At 33.5% G+C, this 17,252-nt stretch overlaps 1 protein-coding gene across 1 annotated transcript in view; it reads left to right on the forward strand.

Annotated features, from left to right (window-relative positions):
* Positions 1-356: 356 nt before the first annotated feature.
* LOC136025875 (replication factor C subunit 2-like) overlaps positions 357-17,252 on the forward strand; it is a 63,012-nt gene continuing 46,116 nt past the window's right edge. The window contains exons 1-4 of the mRNA XM_065701913.1: positions 357-465; positions 7,655-7,751; positions 10,509-10,620; positions 16,734-16,942. Of these exons, the coding sequence (XP_065557985.1) occupies positions 7,708-7,751; positions 10,509-10,620; positions 16,734-16,942 (365 nt within the window). The 5' untranslated portion in view covers positions 357-465; positions 7,655-7,707. The remainder of the gene's footprint in view (positions 466-7,654; positions 7,752-10,508; positions 10,621-16,733; positions 16,943-17,252) is intronic.

Genomic DNA, 17,252 nt, shown 5'->3' on the forward strand with positions numbered 1-17,252 from the left:
AGATTTAATACACTTGTCTGTTTATTTGGATTTGAACTATATATCACACGGGATATTTTGAATTCCCAGAACATCCATATTAGTTTTAGTTCAAGTGGGACATTAACTTCCAAAGTGAGACTAGCCATTAATTATTATCAATTCCCCCAAAATTTGAACCGATTCAAAGATCCTGCCTAATAAAAGAAAAAGAATCGGTGTAAGCCGACGGGGTGCCAGCATTTACCCTTGGATACGTCGCTGATAAAAACAACACGGTGTCCGAGTTTACCCATAGATATAATTTATGGGTTTAGCAGATGAAGAACTTGTCATGTCAATAAAAAAAGCCTATTACAAATGGGAACATATCCGCTTTTCGTCAGTGTGTCGAAGAAATTTAAAAATTTAAAATCTGCAAACATGAATGCCATATGTTGATGTATTTATGTTGATGAGTCTTGACGTTTAAGCCTAATAACAGAAGTAAGTGAATTATTGTTGCAATCTATGTGATTTGTCGTGCCTTTATTCTATTTGGTAACGTTCTTGTCTAGACGAAGAGCTTTTTGCTACCTGGAAATTTGTTGCTTTGGCAAGGCCTAGGGTAAAGAAAGTTTTGAAATGTTACCTAGGATAAGATACGTAATAGTCAGACACCTAGTCACCCTTACAAAATATAAAATATCAATTATACCACTCAGAAAGTAGACTTTTTTACCTTTGAGTTTTTCTACATTCTCTAGACTAATAAGAGTGTGACCTAGTCTAGTTTGAATATTTTGTCTAAGTCTAGGAGCAGTCCAGTACATAAGCAAACATGTTAAGAAAACAATTCCTGTCTCATAATATAGAGGATAATCCTAGTTCATAAGGGGAGAAACTTTATCTTTACCCTTTTCCTTGTAGGTCGGGGCAAAAGTTGGGGGAAGCATATTGAGGATCTTGGAGATGGGACACAGATGATCATAAGTTCTAATTTCTAGTTTTCAATCCCATTTTCCAATATTTGTTTTTATTCTCTAAGTTTGGTAAAATTTTAGTTAATTGACTTCTTGATAGGTCTTGGAAAGGGGCTAGGTTAGGAAAATAAAACTTTCAGGGATGGGACTACAGGCTAAATTATGTCCTGGGAAGGTATTTTGAAGTACCTACCTCCATTCCTTCTCCCTCTAGAGTGCCCTGAAATTTGCCTACATGGCAGGTCTATTACCTATTGAAATTTTGACAAAACAATATTTTACCTTAATTTTCAGTTACTAGCTGCTTTTTCTCTGGCTTTAGTTCTGAAAATGTAATTTCTGTTATTTGAATATAATTCTGAGCCATATCAAAGTTTTTATTTCATAATTTAGAAAATGTATTTGCAAATCGTTAAAACCTTATAAATTAAGATTGAACAAAGTTATGAACCTGAAAACAATTTTGTTGTACTTCAATTAAGCTGAAGATCTATTTTGCAAGGTTTCACTTTTGTAACACACAAATTTTAAAGGTAATCAAAGGTCAGGGCCCTCTAGAGGGAGAAGGAGTAGAGGTAGTTACTTCAAAATACTTTCCCAGGACACACTTTAGTCTGTAGATTCATCCCTGAAAGTTTCATTTTCCTAACCTAACCCCTTTCCAAGATAGCAAGAAGTCAATTAACTAGAATTTTACCCTAAGTTTTAAAATCCTTTATAAGCAAATACTGAAGTGTCATCTAACTAACCTGGCTTTACTTAACCTAAATTATCAGTATTTGTCTATTGTTATGTTTTCAGTAGGTGACATTAGTAGTGTCTAACTACAAATTTAGATTATTTGAAGACAGAAAATGTAGTAAATTCTAGTTTAGCTACTTTTTGCCATCTTGGTAAAGGGTTAGGTTAGGAAAATGAAACCATCAGGGATGTGTCTACAGACTAAAGAGCCTTTCAGACTGAAAATTTTGCTTACATTTTCCCTTCAGATTGGCTGTCTTACAGATTGGTATGGAGCTAACAGTCAAGCATAAGGAAATTATGCACTCTATAGCCTGATGTAAGAGCATTCCATACAAAACAGAGTTGAAATTTGCTCAACATTACATCAACAGAAACAATTCAGAGTAAATTTTGATTAAGATCTAACCTACTTTGGCATATTTAATTAGACAAGGAGTGCCTAAAAAATAATGACTAAACCTGTTTGACTAAATAAGTTTGAGAAATAATGAAATTAGTTTAAAATATGCTTAATAATATGGTAATAGGTCTACACTTTTTGGTTAATTATATGAATTAATTTTTTATTGTGATAATTAAGGTTAAATTATGTCATAATTTGACTAAATGGATTAAAGGAAAGGCTAAATGGAAAAATTGTGAGAAAATTTGAAATTATTTTTTTAAGAAAGTTTGTTGGATTGAAAGGGATAGGTTAGGAGTGAATTGGGACCATTAATTTTTAGGGTAATGATGAGTCATTGACATTTGAGAAAAATAAGAAGTGAGACTCAAAATAATTATTGTGAGAATTTGCTTTTTGAGTTCAGAAATAAGATAAAAGATTACAAAAAAGGAAGACATAAATGAAAATATAGAAACTGACAAGTATTTTATTAAAATTATTTTCTGACAAAGGAAATTTTTGTTAAAAAGAAAAAAAATGAAAATAAAAAAATGGATGCTTTAGAAAAAACCATGCAGCACATGATTTCTTTGCCAAGTAACACTTCCTTCTGGAGACCAGAAGTAGTTGGCAAGTATTTTTCAAAAATTTCTGGATTGTCTTGAAGCATTATTACTTTATGTATAACCTACATCCAGGAATTTAGGCATTTAGAAGACTCTACTTCAGCATTTGGGTTACCATGAAAACTAATTAATTTAATTGTGAGGGTAAAGTGCTCATTCTATGATTGTCACAAACTTCTGAGGGTGCATGATTATTTCTGATCTAAACACTATGAACCTTTGCAAAAAAAATGCTGAAAGTGTGTTCAATTAACCTGTAAACTGAGGAAACTTTATAATTGTATATCTTTCAGACTCAACAAGGCCTTTACCAGGAATAGGCCTCACTATGTAGTCTTTCAGCAGAAAGGCTTCATCCCACAAGAAAAAAAAAATGTGAATAAATTTAGTTATTTCAAAGGTCTTTTTGGGTGAAGGAAGCCTGGTATCTCCACTGTCAATATGCCTCCCAAATTCAGACCAAGAAAAGACACCACCATCTGTAGGCACAGATCTGTAGGAAGACACAGATCTGTAGGCACCAAGACCATAAAACAAAATAGTATAGTTTGCATCACAAGTTACAAGTAAAATAACACTAAAATAATTCTTATAGGTATAAAACTGTGAACCAGAGCTGTTTTGGCATTGAAGCCCAATTTGCTTACCATCTATAGTACCTATGCAATTTGGCATTTTCCAATGGGTAAAGATATGTGCTGCAGTAGCTTTTAAGTCTTCCTCAGATAGAGTAGCAAGAAAATTGGAAGAAAGAATATCAAAAATGGCCTGTGCAGTCTCTTCCAAAATTTCTTAGACTGTACAAATTCAAACACTGAACTCATAGTGTAAAGTTGTCATGTTGTTTCTTGTTGCTAAATTCGAAGCCAAGGCTAGGCAAGTCTCAGGGGATATAACATTTCTATAATTTGTATATTTTTTGGTTATTTTTACTTGCACTTTACTTAGCAAATCAGAAAATTTATTTCTAGTGAAGCATGTAAAACTCATGAGTTTTTTTATCATCATCAGTCAGGAGAAGCTTATTAAACAAGTTTAACTGCCCTTGTTTCTCTTTTTTATTTTTCCTAGCATTAGACATACCCACTGCTTCATTTTCTTTTGTTTCTTAGAGCAATTAACATTTTTATTTTGCATTGAAGCAAGTACTGATGATGCAATAACTGGAACATCATCATCAGAACCATTATTATCTGTCATGTTGAACATTTTAAATTAAACTGTGAAGTACTAAAAGTAGCAACATTAGAAAGAAGAAAAGTTTTTTATGTAGTTTTTAGACACTTTGGTCTGAAAGGACAGTAATTTAGTCTGAAAGATTAGCTACATAAAACCATAAATGTATACTGTAAGCATAATTCTTAGGTTTTAGTCTGAAATACAAATAAAGTATGTCCTGGGAAGGTATTTTGAAGCACCTACCTCTACTCCTTCTTACTCTAGAGGACAGTGACTTTTGCAATTCTTTGTGTTATAAAAGTGAAACCTTGAAAAATAAATCTTCTGCTTAAATGAAGTAGAACAAAACTGTTTTAAGTTTCAGTTGCTATCTTGGAAAGGGTTTAGGTTAGGAAAATAAAACTTTCAGGGATGGATCTACAGGCTAAAGTATGTCCCAGGAGGGTATTTTGAAGTACCTACCTCTACTCCTTCTCCCTCTAGAGGGCCCTGACCTTTGATGGCCTTTAAATATATGTGTGTTATAAAAGTGAAACCTTGCAAAACCTTCTGCTTAAATGAAGTGCAACAAAATTGTTTTCAGCTTCACAACTTTGCTCAATCCCAAATTATGATGGTTTCAAAGCTGCAAATACATTTCCTAAATCTAGGAGAAAAAACTATTGATATTGCTTAAAATTCTATTCAAATAACAGGAGTTACATTTTAAGAACTAAAACCAAAGAAAAAGAAAGTGATAACTGATAATTAAGCTAAAATATTGTCTTGTCAAAATTTAATTGGTCAAGTAGTCAAATTTCTAAGACTTAGAAATTTGAAAAGGGTAACATAGATGCTTGGGAATACCTTCCCAGAGAATGTTTTTGGCCCTGGTAGTTTCATTTTTCTAACTGAACACTTTCTCAAGATAGCAAAAGGTAGCTAAACTAAAATTTTTACCAAAAATGTAGTTGAATTCATGTTTACTTTTCTGAATTTTGTAAAAATAAATTATACAACAGTGAAAATATGTTAGCTAGGGTTATTCTGCATATAATGAAGTAAGAATTGCTTTCTTAACATGTATCCTTATGTACTAGACTTTCCTAGACTTACAGCATATGATGCTCAAGTCTAATTTTAGAAAATATAGGCTAGTCTAATTTTGGATACCAAGACTTAAAGTTAAAACTTAGCAGACATAGGCTATCTGAATCACAGACAGACTCAACCTTGCACAAAAATAATCTATGACAAGATTTTTTATGTAGAATAATTATATTTAAAAAGGTTAGGCTTGAAAGGTTAAATTTTGCATAAATTTAAATGCTGAAAAATAAAGTTTTGCAAAATTTAAGTCAGCCAAATCCAACTAGCCTAGGCTTAACCGCCAACCAATCCAAACTAGCAAAACCTATAGCTTTTTATTATTATTATTTATTAGAAAACATGTTATACAGTAAACACTGCAAACAACAGAGGAAAAGAGAAACAACAAAATAAAATAGAAAACTTAATATCAGGTAATTAAGAAAACCCTAATATCAAATATCTATACACTTTGCTAACATATGTATTTTAGAAAAGTGCTTTGAGAACAATGAGAAAAACTTTACTAGCATAAACAACAATAAAAACAAAATCATAAATATATTATATACAAACTTATAACTCTAAGCTACACAAACGAATTAGTAGTAGGTACCAAGGATGGTTAATTATCTTTACATTGTGTTTCTTATTTATCAAAGACACTGCTTCCTCAGGATCAGGTACTCCAAACCTATGAACTAGGCTATCCTAGAATATTTTAACAATTGTGAGAGATGAAGCAGGTATTTAGCAAACCTGAAGAAACATGAAGACTTGGGGGAAAAAAATCTCCCAAAAGGGGGCAACATACAGAATGTAAAGAAGGGCAAATGAATTAAAATGAGATGCGAGAATATCTTGGTTGATGCAGAATTTCACAGTAACAATAACAATAACAATGTAACAATCACAGTAACAATGGATGCATATGCTGTGACAATTATATAAGAAATATGGCTTATCAGAAGTTGTTAGATGTTTGATAGAGAGAGAGAGAGAGAGAGATGAACCAATTGGGAGGCAAAGATAGGTGCTACCTAAAACTGGCTGAACCACAGGGATTGCTTTCACACCTGTTGAAAACAAGGAACTCACACTTCCCAAAGTTAAACTTAACACCAAGGTTTAGGTATTCATCTTCAACTTTTTTAAAAATTTCAGTAAGTCATTCAGTAGTTTTCAGAAAATTTCAGTAAGTCATAGAAGCATTGGTACCATTGGGAATACAAGAAGATGGACATTTTCCTTGGGGGTCAACTATATATTGGTTAAATAGAGCAGGAGATGGAAAAATGTCTTTGCAGGCTCCTCTTTGGACAGTCATCCCTCTGGCTTAGGGAATTGTCTCCCACCATGTGTTTACAACTGCTAGTACTACTATTGTTGCTACTGCTACTAACACCTCTACTATGGCTAAGCATATTACAGCAAAACTTTCAGGGAGTGCTGAAGGAGAAGCTGAACTAGATAAAAAAATACACTGTACATATAGGTTATCAAAAGGGCACATCAGTTGAAACTCTTAGTTCATGTTGAGGGTGATATTGTGCTAACTAAAAAGCACTATATGCATACTACTACTTCTGCTGCTACTACTATTGTTAAGGCTAAGGTTATTTGGGCAAAACTTTCATATAGTGTTGAGGGGGATGGCAGACTATATCAAATCACACTATGGGCATGCAGGTTGTCAAAAGGGCAGATCAACAATATCTGAGGATCAACTTGGAGTATAAAGTTGAGGCTTTCAGAGCACGTTGAAGGGGAGGGGAGCTAACGAATAGTTAATGTATACAAAATAGCACTACTAATGCTACAGCTAAGGCTAATGTTACAAGGGTGGAATTTTCAGAGAATGATAAAGACTAGGGGTGTTGAGGTGAAACATCTGCCATCTACCACTGATAACATGTCAAAAAGTAACCCAGGGTATGGGCCATGTACAATAAGCAGTACAAATATACACTTCAAATTTGACTTTGAACGATTACCTGTGATATTAAATAGAAAAAGATATCCAGAAGTAATAAGTCTCTTCACAGTTTTATCTTTTAGGCCATAAATGGGTTTAGGCCTTATTTCACAAGCTAGAAAACAAAGCCTGCCTTGCTTTCTATTGTTTGGTTTTTGTATTATTTGCAACTACCAGAAAGTTGCCAGACTGAAATTTACAAGAAGACAAGAGTTGGGTTGACTTGGAAGGCCAATCTAGCCTACTAGTAGAAAGTGTTTTTGGCTAGTGGCTTTTAGTACTAAAGTCAAATTATTACCCTTATCACTTATCAAAATCTCAAATTTTGACTGTTTTTGTATTTTATTGTCAATTGCTGCAAGAAAATGAATAACATTTTGAAAATATTGCAAAACTGCAACTGAAAATCTGCATTAATGCTGGTTTACAGATGAATGTGACATTGTGAGTTTAATCAATTTTTAAATATTTTTCCCTTTCACAAGTTATTCACAACTAGCCTGTATTTTATATCAGCTTTGCTTTATTATTATTTTTTTTTTTTTTACTGGCACCTTTTTGCTCCTAAGACTTGGTAAGTTGCAAATAACCCCCTGTTAAAATTTTAGTCTTAGGATTATACTTTGATAAATAAAAAACAGTACTGCATTTGGATTAGGTGAATTTACATTTTTAGCCCCATCTATAATTACAGAATCCCATCTATTTGAATTTGCACATTCTATTTTATTTTCAGGGGAAATTTGAAACATTTCTAATCCTTCAACAATTTGAGAAGTGTGTTTTTCAATGGAAGAAGCAAAGAAAAAAGAAGTTTCTAAAAATACTCCTTGGTAAGTTACCTTGCTTTTAGTAAGTTTGGTAAGTTAGTTACTGACGTCAGGACTACCAAATGAAAGAAAACAAATCACTAGATTACAAAACATAAATAATAGAATTACATTTTATCTTCTTTTGTTCTGCTTTTGAGGTCTAACCTTTTCTAGACCATTGAGAAGTTTTTTTTTTATTATTATTATTAGTCTCTAGATTAGGAAACAAATGTTAAATACAGACCTCGTAAATCTGCTTTTTTTTTGTCACAATAATCAAATGTGTTTTGGTACTTTTTTTTTATTTAGATTAGTTGCTAAATTGGAAAAATGGGTAAATCAAGAGTATTATAAATTACAGACCTAGGAATAAGGTGAATATACCACTCAATACCCATTCTTATGCTCTTTATGAGTATAATGTCGCTTTCCCTGTAAATTTAATTCTAAGTCCTTTAAGGATGCCAAAGATGATACCTTTTTTATTGCTGTCAGCGAAACTCTTGTTTCAACCAGTTTACTCGTAATTGAATTGACTGGGACAAAATTGAGAACCAGAAAACAAATGGGCAATATATAATTTGGGCTATATATTTGCACATGAAGGGGGTGGGGGTAAAGTACAGTGGAGCTGCAGTTGAAATGTATTAACCATAATTATTCTGGATGTGGTGAATTAAGAATTGTTGTTGCTAATCCTTTTATGTAGCTAAGAATAAGAGAAAAGGGATCATCTTTGAGGGTCTATAATGGGATTAAAATTGAATTCACGAGTAAAGCAATTATTGTTTTTAGAAAGAGCATAAAAAAAGCATTGGGTGTTATGCCCACCTTATTCCTAGGTCAGTAATTTAAACTGTTCTAAATTTACTAAAAAATGCTCTAAATTTCAAAAAATTTATAAAAGGTGACAGACCTGGTAAATTTTTACTTCTTTTTCTGCCATAAAAATCAAACCTGTTTTCAGTTTATAAGAAGTGTTTTGTGAGTAGTTCAGTCTCTAGATGAAGCCTTGAAGTTTTTATTTTGTTTTATGAAGTCTCTTAATTATGAATTTTTAAAGATTAAGACCTAGTAGAATTCTTTTTTTTTACCACATCATGATAATCAAACCGATTTCTGTGTTTTTAATAAAGTATATTTCTTTATTTTTTATATTAGTTTCTAGATTTGAAAATTAAAGTTGATGAGATTGTAACAAAATGTCTAATGCACAGAAATAGCACCACAGAAGAAAATCACTAAAGTTAAGCTACCATTCCATACCAGTGCCATCTTCTGTCTAATAATGTTAAAAAGTCTAAATTTTGTCATTTGGAAGCACACATCCCCCCCCCCCCCAGTTACAAAATCTTGTATACAGGGTATATAAGCTACCAGTTAGTCCTTTCACTCCTTTGACTCTCTGAAAAGTATCATCAGATATTCAGAAATCTATCATCCTCATCTGTAACCAAGTCCTTGAAATAAGCAAGTCTTCTTGTCAGTTAAAAACCAATAATCCCAATTAAAGTTCTGAATTTTATTGATGGGTTGTGGGAAGTGCGGGTACTTGAAATACCTATCCCTAAAGTTTAAGGCCTATAGGCTGACTTCAGCAGACCAAAGGAAGTTTGAAACAAAAAGAAGAAAGTCCGTTTCAGCTTTATAGTTGCACCACCTGGTTATGCTCGTGGTATAGGCGTGTATGCAAGGTCTTTTGAAAAAGTGAAACTTTAGACTAGAGTCATCAAAATCACTGAAATCAGTGAATTATGAGAAAATGATGCCAGAAATTGCAAAATATATTATTTTTAAGAAAGGGTGTTCATGTTCACAAAATTTTTTATGGGGTAAATATTTTTTCCGGATTTGTGATATTTACGAAATTTAAGAATCTATAAGCAAAATCGTAATATTTCTGGAATTTCCAAACGACTGAACCCTGCCTTGTCTTCCAAACATACCTAGTGTGGTGTCTGTCACCATGAGTGCAGACAGGTCCAACCCTTGTTGGTTTTGGATATTTTCTATTAGGATGGGGGTCTATGGTTCTTATTGGTTGCCAAAATATCCAGTCATTTACTTTCTGCCCGTTGAAAATCGAGATTACTTATAATTCTGAATTTATTCTTACCAGCATCTTTAGCCATTTATAAAGACCTAGACATATATAGGTCAAAAAAGGAAATATCTGCCACATATTGAATAATGTTTACATTTTGAGCCCCAACATTAAACAAAGTCTCTTTCGATTACTATTTTAGCAGATAATTGGGAATATACTATAAGGATTCTGCTACGGGTGGGTATTAAACCTGTGTCATTCTACATACTAGGTAGGTAGATCCAACCACTGAGATCTGAGAGCCACCAATCCATTTTTCATCACAAATTAATCAAGCTATGATTGCGTACGTAATGAGGCAATGGGTTTGACTCCACTGATGGCATACATTTTCTGTAAAAAAATTCTTGTCTTTTTTAAGTTGTTAGTTCACTAAAATGTAGGGGAGATGGGTTGGATATTTCTTCATTCTTTTTAAGAAGGTACAAAAAATGATTTATAAAATTTGGGGGAATAATTAACCCCAGCCCCCCTTTCTCACCTCCATCCTAGCCTTCGTCTTCATTGACACCCCCTGGTTTTTGACATAAATATAAATTTAACTAATATATTCCATGTATTGAAGCTGTTATGCTACCTGGCTGCTAATTGCTGGACAGTGGTAAATTTAATTTAACATCAAATATGTTTGAAGTATAATTTAATTTAGTTAAAGCTAATTGTTATTTTAGGATTGAAAAATACAGACCTGTTACATTTTCTGATATTGTCGGAAATGAAGAAACTATCTCTCGGCTTGAATCATTCTCAAAAGAAGGAAATGTGCCAAATATGCTAATTGCTGTGAGTATTCTCTTATATTAATCCTAACGTAGATATTTCAAGTAAAAAGGACAGTGAAAATTACCACTGGTTAATGAAAAATTACACATCCATATTTATCTTAAAAAGTCGGAAAAAATCGGGAGTTCATTTTTAATTAAATAAAAAATTTTACATGCAGCTACGTAGTTTTTGGTAGTAGTTGGTGCCAAATTAAAAAAAAATAAATTGTTTGAAAAATTAGAAAGGAACTCTAAAAATATGCGGCACCTTTCAGCTTAAGAAGGTATAGGTTTCATTTGTACGTGTAACTGTTTTTAGGACTCAGTGGACTGTTAATATTGGATTTTTTTTACAAAATTTAACCGTATGTTAAGTTTAAGTATGTGAAAAATTAGCAAAAATAAGCCAAAAATATGCGGCACCTTTCAGCTTAAGAGGGTGTAGCTTTCCTTGGAAAGTGTAACTGTCTTTGGGAAGCAAAGGAGGCACTTGGCCTGGGCGCAGAAATATTAGGGGTGCAAAATCTTAAATAACCAATCTAATGATTATAGGTACTTTGTAATTTTTGGAAATTTATTTTTACTAACATAAACTAGAGGATGCAGTTAATAAATGAAAATAACCAAGAAATTATTATTTAATTGATAAAACAAGACTAAATTAAAAATTTTAGAAATAAATTATATAATGATGATTATTTAATGATTATGAGTAGAGTTAGTCACAATGCTTTACATCACATTTTCCTATGGAGAGCTTGCAATCCCTTTTTTGGTGTGTTTTTCTCATCGCATACCAGGGGAGTCTTTAGTTCTCCCCGTATAGTGTTGGTTTTTTTTTATCTCATTTTCTTGCCAAGCCTCATTTTTCATGTATTTATGTTGGATAATGCAACATTGTGATATTTTCTCACACCTTTGTCATGTAAACATATGTGTTCCTGAGAGGCAATCGTTTTAACCTAGTTTTAAGCTCCATGCATTGATTTCAAGAAATCATTTTCAGGCTAGGAGACATAGCCTCCCACACCCCATTTCAGGGTTTTGACCTTTAGCGATATATTGCAGCTTGGGGGTCAGGCCTCGGTACACTTTGGCGGAAATCCCAACATTTTATACTTATTTTCATCTTTTATTGTTCCTTATCTTTTTCAAGAGCTTTATGTTTATCATGGGATATACGGCCATGTTGTTAGAGATCCCATCTCGAGGGCGGGGCTGTTAATCCCATTTGACGGTTTTTACCTTTAGTGATGCAATGCAGCTGGGGGTTGGAACTCGGTACACCTTGGCGGAAACCCCAGCATTTTATACTTATTTTTAGTTTTTATTATTCCTTATCCTTTCAAGACATTTATGTTTATCTTGGGATACGGACATGTCGGTAGAGATCCCATGCCGTGCACGAGGCTTTTCATCCCATTTCAGGAGCTTTTTACATTTCGGTGGTTGTTCTATGAAGACCCACTTTCTTTTGGTAGGTAGTTTCTTGGGGGGCAAACATATCACTCTTTTCTCGTAATTTTCGGTGGATTCTATGAAAATATACGAAGGTTTGACATTTTGGAAAGTTTTATTTATGAAATAGGACTATTCAACACTTTCTATCGTACCAATTTATACGAATGACTATTCACTATTCAAAAATTTATATCAAACCTCTTTTTTAAGGTGACATGAGTTAAGAGGAAGGGGATATACGTGGAGTTTTACATTTGAACTAGCAGTATTCAAAACTTTCCTTTTATTATTAATTTTTTTTTTTAAGTTTGTGATAGAACAAGACATAAATTTTAATTTTATTAAGAGCTTGTTTCCAATGACAATATATTCGGATACAGTGGAGTCCTGACGCCATTCCATTGGAGTATGGGGGGGGGGCTTAGAGATATGTCACATAAAGAGGTGTGGGGTAAAGCTTTTTTCGAATTTCATTATTTTTGGATTGATCAATTTCAGATTCCGTGGTTTAATTTCTTTAATTTAATGTTTTTTCCGATTTTTATTATTTTTGGGTTTGATGAGTCTTGTATATAAAAAAATCATCTTCGAAGAGCAAACCGGCAAAGTGCTAGGGGTGTTGCCACCCAGGCGCTATAAGGTTGTGAAGTGGGCCAATACATTTGGATTAGGGTTGTCTCAGATTTTGGGAGTCCGTTTAAAGGAAGTACCCTTTCAAAATTTTGAGGATTTTGACCGGGTATTTTGCTTATTTTGGAGTCTGTCCTAGAAAAAGTAAACATAAAAATTTTGGAAGGTTTTAATTGATTTTTCTCGTATTTTAAGATTTGTGTACTATCTTCTCAGGTTTAATGGGTCCAGTACATGAAAATTCAACTTTGTTCCTCAAACACCATATCTTTTTTAGCAACTTATTTAACATTTGATTTTCAATTTATTAATTTTTTTGTAGTCTTCAACTTTGTTATTTCTTCATAGTCACATACATTCGTTTTATAGTCCTAAATAAAAAATAACAGAATCATAACAGCCTTCGCTTTAATCCTTTTAAGAGGGACTTTGTCAGTCCTCCTCCACCGTATCCTAGTGTATCTCCGACTGCAATTCCCGGTGTCACATATAGCGTTGACTCCTCGTTTAGTACTCATATTGACACAGTCGCTAAAAAGGCAAAAGGTGGAATGCCTACCCTTATCTTACTATATGGTTTTGGTTTTTCTGTGTCCCAATTTAAGATGGCTTATCTTACTTACTTCCGACCAATTCTCGAGTATGCTTGTCCTGTATGGGGCCCTCAAGTCAACAACACAAGTCACCTGAGCGATCAACTTGAGTCACTACAAAAAAGAGCCTTTAAAGCTATTCTTTCAGATGCATATTTAAGCTATGAATCCGTATTGTCTGTCCTACAACAACTATCTCTTCATGAACGTTGTTTGGGTTTGATCAGCAAATTCAGCCAATTTCTTCTTAGCAGTGAAAAACATAGAGAGATACTACCACTAGTTATGAGGAATAAAATAAACACAAGATCAGCTGACAAAGTGAGACTAGAATTGCCTGCTCCAAGAACAAACCGTTTTGCTAATTCGTTCGTTCCTTTTTAGATATTAAATAAAAAAAAAAAACAAGTTTTTTTTTTAAATGAAAGTAAGGAGCGACATTAAAACTTAAAACGAACAGAAATTACTCCGTATATGAAAGGGGCTTTTCCTCCTCGACACCCCGCTCCTTGCGCTAAAGTTTTTTATTGTTTTAAAAAGTAGAGTTGCGAGAAAGAATCAAACTTTAGCGCAAGGAGCGGGGTGTCGAGGAGGAAAAGCCCCTTTCATATACGGAGTAATTTCTGTTCGTTTTAAGTTTTAATGTCGCTCCTTACTTTCATTTAAAAAAACTTGTTTTTTTTTTATTTAATTTCTGAGGGTTTTTGAATTAATGCATGTCTGATTTTGGCTCTCCGTACATAAATTACTAAAATGAAATTTGCATATTAATTCTTTTTTTTGGCTAAATGGCTTTCTCTTAGTTTTGATCAGACGATTTTGAGAAATAAGGGGTGGGGAAGGAGGTCTAGTTGCCTTCCAATTTTTCGGTTACTCAAAAAGGCAACTAGATCTTTTAATTTTTAACGAACGTTTTTATTAGTAAAAAAAAACGTAACTTAAGAATTAACTTACGTAACAAACGTACATAACTTACGTTACGTTTTATCCCAATTCTTTAAGAATGACCCCTGAATCAGAAAGGCCGTAAAATAAATAGTTGAAATTATTTAAAAAATTTTTAGCATAAAGAGCGAAGTATTTATCTCCTCCTAAATACCTCGCTCTTTATGCTAAAGCATTTTTAGAACCCTTCATATGCGTAATAATCTCTGTTCGTTTTAAGTTTTGATGCTTCTCCTTACTTTCAATTGAAAAAACTTTTTCATGTTTATATTTTCATTGTTTTTTTTTTATAGTAATGCTAGAAAGTCCTGCGCCCTTTTCATTGAATTTCTCTTCCCCCATGAAATACTCCTCCAAGGAAAGATCCTCCCATATAGCCCCCTCCCCTGAACCCCACACCCAAACCCCAAAAATCCCTCTGATAACATCAGTACACTTCCCAGTAACCATTACTGTATGTAAACATTGGTCAAAGTTTGTAACTTGCAGCCCCTCCCCCAGGTACTGTGGGGAGTAAGTCATCCCCAAAGACATAGTTATTATGATTTTCGACTATGCGGAACAAAATGGCTATCTCAAAATTTTGATCCGTTGACTTTGGGAAAAAAATGAGCGTGGGAGGGGGCCTAGGTGCCCTCCAATTTTTTTGGTCACTTAAAAAGGGCACTAGAACTTTTCATTTCCGTTAGAATGAGCCCTCTTGCAAAACTCTAGAACCACTTGGTCGATACGATGACCCCTGGGAAAAAAAAACAAAAAAAAAAAAAACAAAAAAACAAATAAACACGCACCCGTGATTTGTCTTCTGGCAAAAAATACGAAATTCCACATTTTTGTAGATTGGACCTTGGAATTTTTTCTATAGGGTTCTCTGATACGCTGAATGCGATGGTGTAATTTTCGTTAAGATCCTATGACTTTTAGGGGGTGTTACCCCCTATTTTCCAAAATAAGGCAAATTTTCTCAGGCTCGTAACTTTTGATGACAAAGACTAAATTTGATGAAACTTATATATTTAAAATCAGCATAAAAATCCGATTCTTTTGATATATCTTTTAGTATCGAAATTCCGTTTTTTAGAGTTTCGTTTACTATTGAGCCGGGTCGCTCCTTACTACAGTTCGTTACCACGAACTGTTTGATCAGTATTTAATAAGTTATTTTCTCGTGTTTTTTCTTTTTTCTTGTTTTTGTTGTAAGTACTAGTGCCATTTAGTTGGAATTTTTATTCTAGACTATGATTGCTTGTATGAATAAAACTAAATTATTCAGGCCGCATAGATACATAAAAAATAACAGATAGAAAAAAAGTCTGATACAAAAAGCTAGACTATATCGGGAAAGCTTAAGACCCCCCAAAGAAAATTCGATGAGAATAAAAAAATACCAAAAAAGGAATTACAGGCTCCCTACAGGGAAGGGCGATGTAAAGCATTGTTACTAACTCTACTTTTATGTTTGATATTTAAGTTAAGGTTTGATTTTTTTCTTGTGAAATATAACTTAGAATTTGACGTTGTTAAGTTCAGCTAATTAATTTTGCTTAGTAAATTTCATTGCTCATTATGGCAACGCTGATAAAAATGGGTACTGCTTAAAAACTTGACAACTGTGGAACAACCGAAATAAGTTTTGGAAACTCGTGTTTTTTGGTATGAATACACCTAAGATTGGTCTAGGGCGGCAGTTATTTTAATTCTGTTTTAGGCATGTTGAGGGTCCAATCCAACATTTTTGTTCGGAAAGGACGGTTACAAAAAATTGTACCACATTAATGATTTAAAAAGGGGTTGCTGAAGTTCAACCAATCTTGACTAGAAGTTAAAGTTAGGCATCTAGTTGTTTTTTTTTAGTCTGACACTTATTTAAATTCTGTTGAGTTTTACTTCTAAGATACTCCAAAACTCTCTAAAAAGTCAGCTATTAGGTAGGTATTTTTGCAATTTCTCTGAATATGAGCTCTTCCCATTAATACCGGCCGGGGGGGGGGGGGGGGGGTACTGTACATCCTGTGTCCAGGGGCTATAGATTTTTGTCTTCCCTCCTCTCTCTGCAATGACTCATGCATTATCCAAGAAGTGTTTTAAGGAGGCCGCAAACCTCATCTTATATGCAAATGAGAACAGTAGGTAGCTTTGTTTTTTTGGGGGGAGGGGGGCCTTATCCCGTATTTGATTATAAATACGTTTTATGCTTTTTATTCTTACTTTCCTTTTACATTTTTCAAATTCAGGAAAAAGGAAAAAAATTTCCTCCTTCCCTATTATCCATACTGAAATAGTACCTCCATCTTAGTATACAAAGTATAAATAGTATAGTATACATTTAAAATTCTAAACTTGTTCCTGTGAAGATACATCTCCAAATAAAAAAAAAGGCAATAACAAATAAATAAAAAACCTATTCATCTCTCATTCAAAGAAAAGTATAGTTTTGTATATTATTCATTCTTGTATGGTTTTACTGCACAATTGTTTAAAGTAGTTTCTTTAAATATTTCAGGGCCCTCCAGGGGTAGGAAAGACCACCACTATCTTATGTCTTGCTCGGGCTTTACTAGGCCCCTCCTTCCGAGAAGGTGTTCTTGAACTAAATGCCTCTAATGAAAGAGGTATCGATGTCGTTCGAAATAAAATCAAGCTGTTCGCTCAACAGAAGGTGACCCTACCTAAAGGAAGGCAGAAGATCATCATCCTCGACGAAGCAGATAGGTAAGTAGAAGACAGTCATATAGACTAAAAGATCGAAAGTTGTAGTTGAGTTTCAATTGTAAGTGGTAAGCTAATAGGCAAGTGGAAGACAGAAATATAGGCTAAAAGATCGAAAGTTGTAGTTGTAGTAGAGTTTCAATGGTAAGTGGTAAGTAGATAGGTAAGTGTAAGGCACAAATATAGGCTAAAAGATGAAAAGTTGTAGTTGTAGTTGAGTTTTAATTGTAAGTGGTAAGCTAATAGGCAAGTGGAAGACAGAAATATAGGCTAAAAGATCGAAAGTTGTAGTTGTAGCATAGTTTCAATGGTA

Source organism: Artemia franciscana, chromosome 4 (genome assembly GCF_032884065.1).
Source record: "Artemia franciscana chromosome 4, ASM3288406v1, whole genome shotgun sequence".
Classification (NCBI taxonomy): domain Eukaryota; kingdom Metazoa; phylum Arthropoda; class Branchiopoda; order Anostraca; family Artemiidae; genus Artemia; species Artemia franciscana.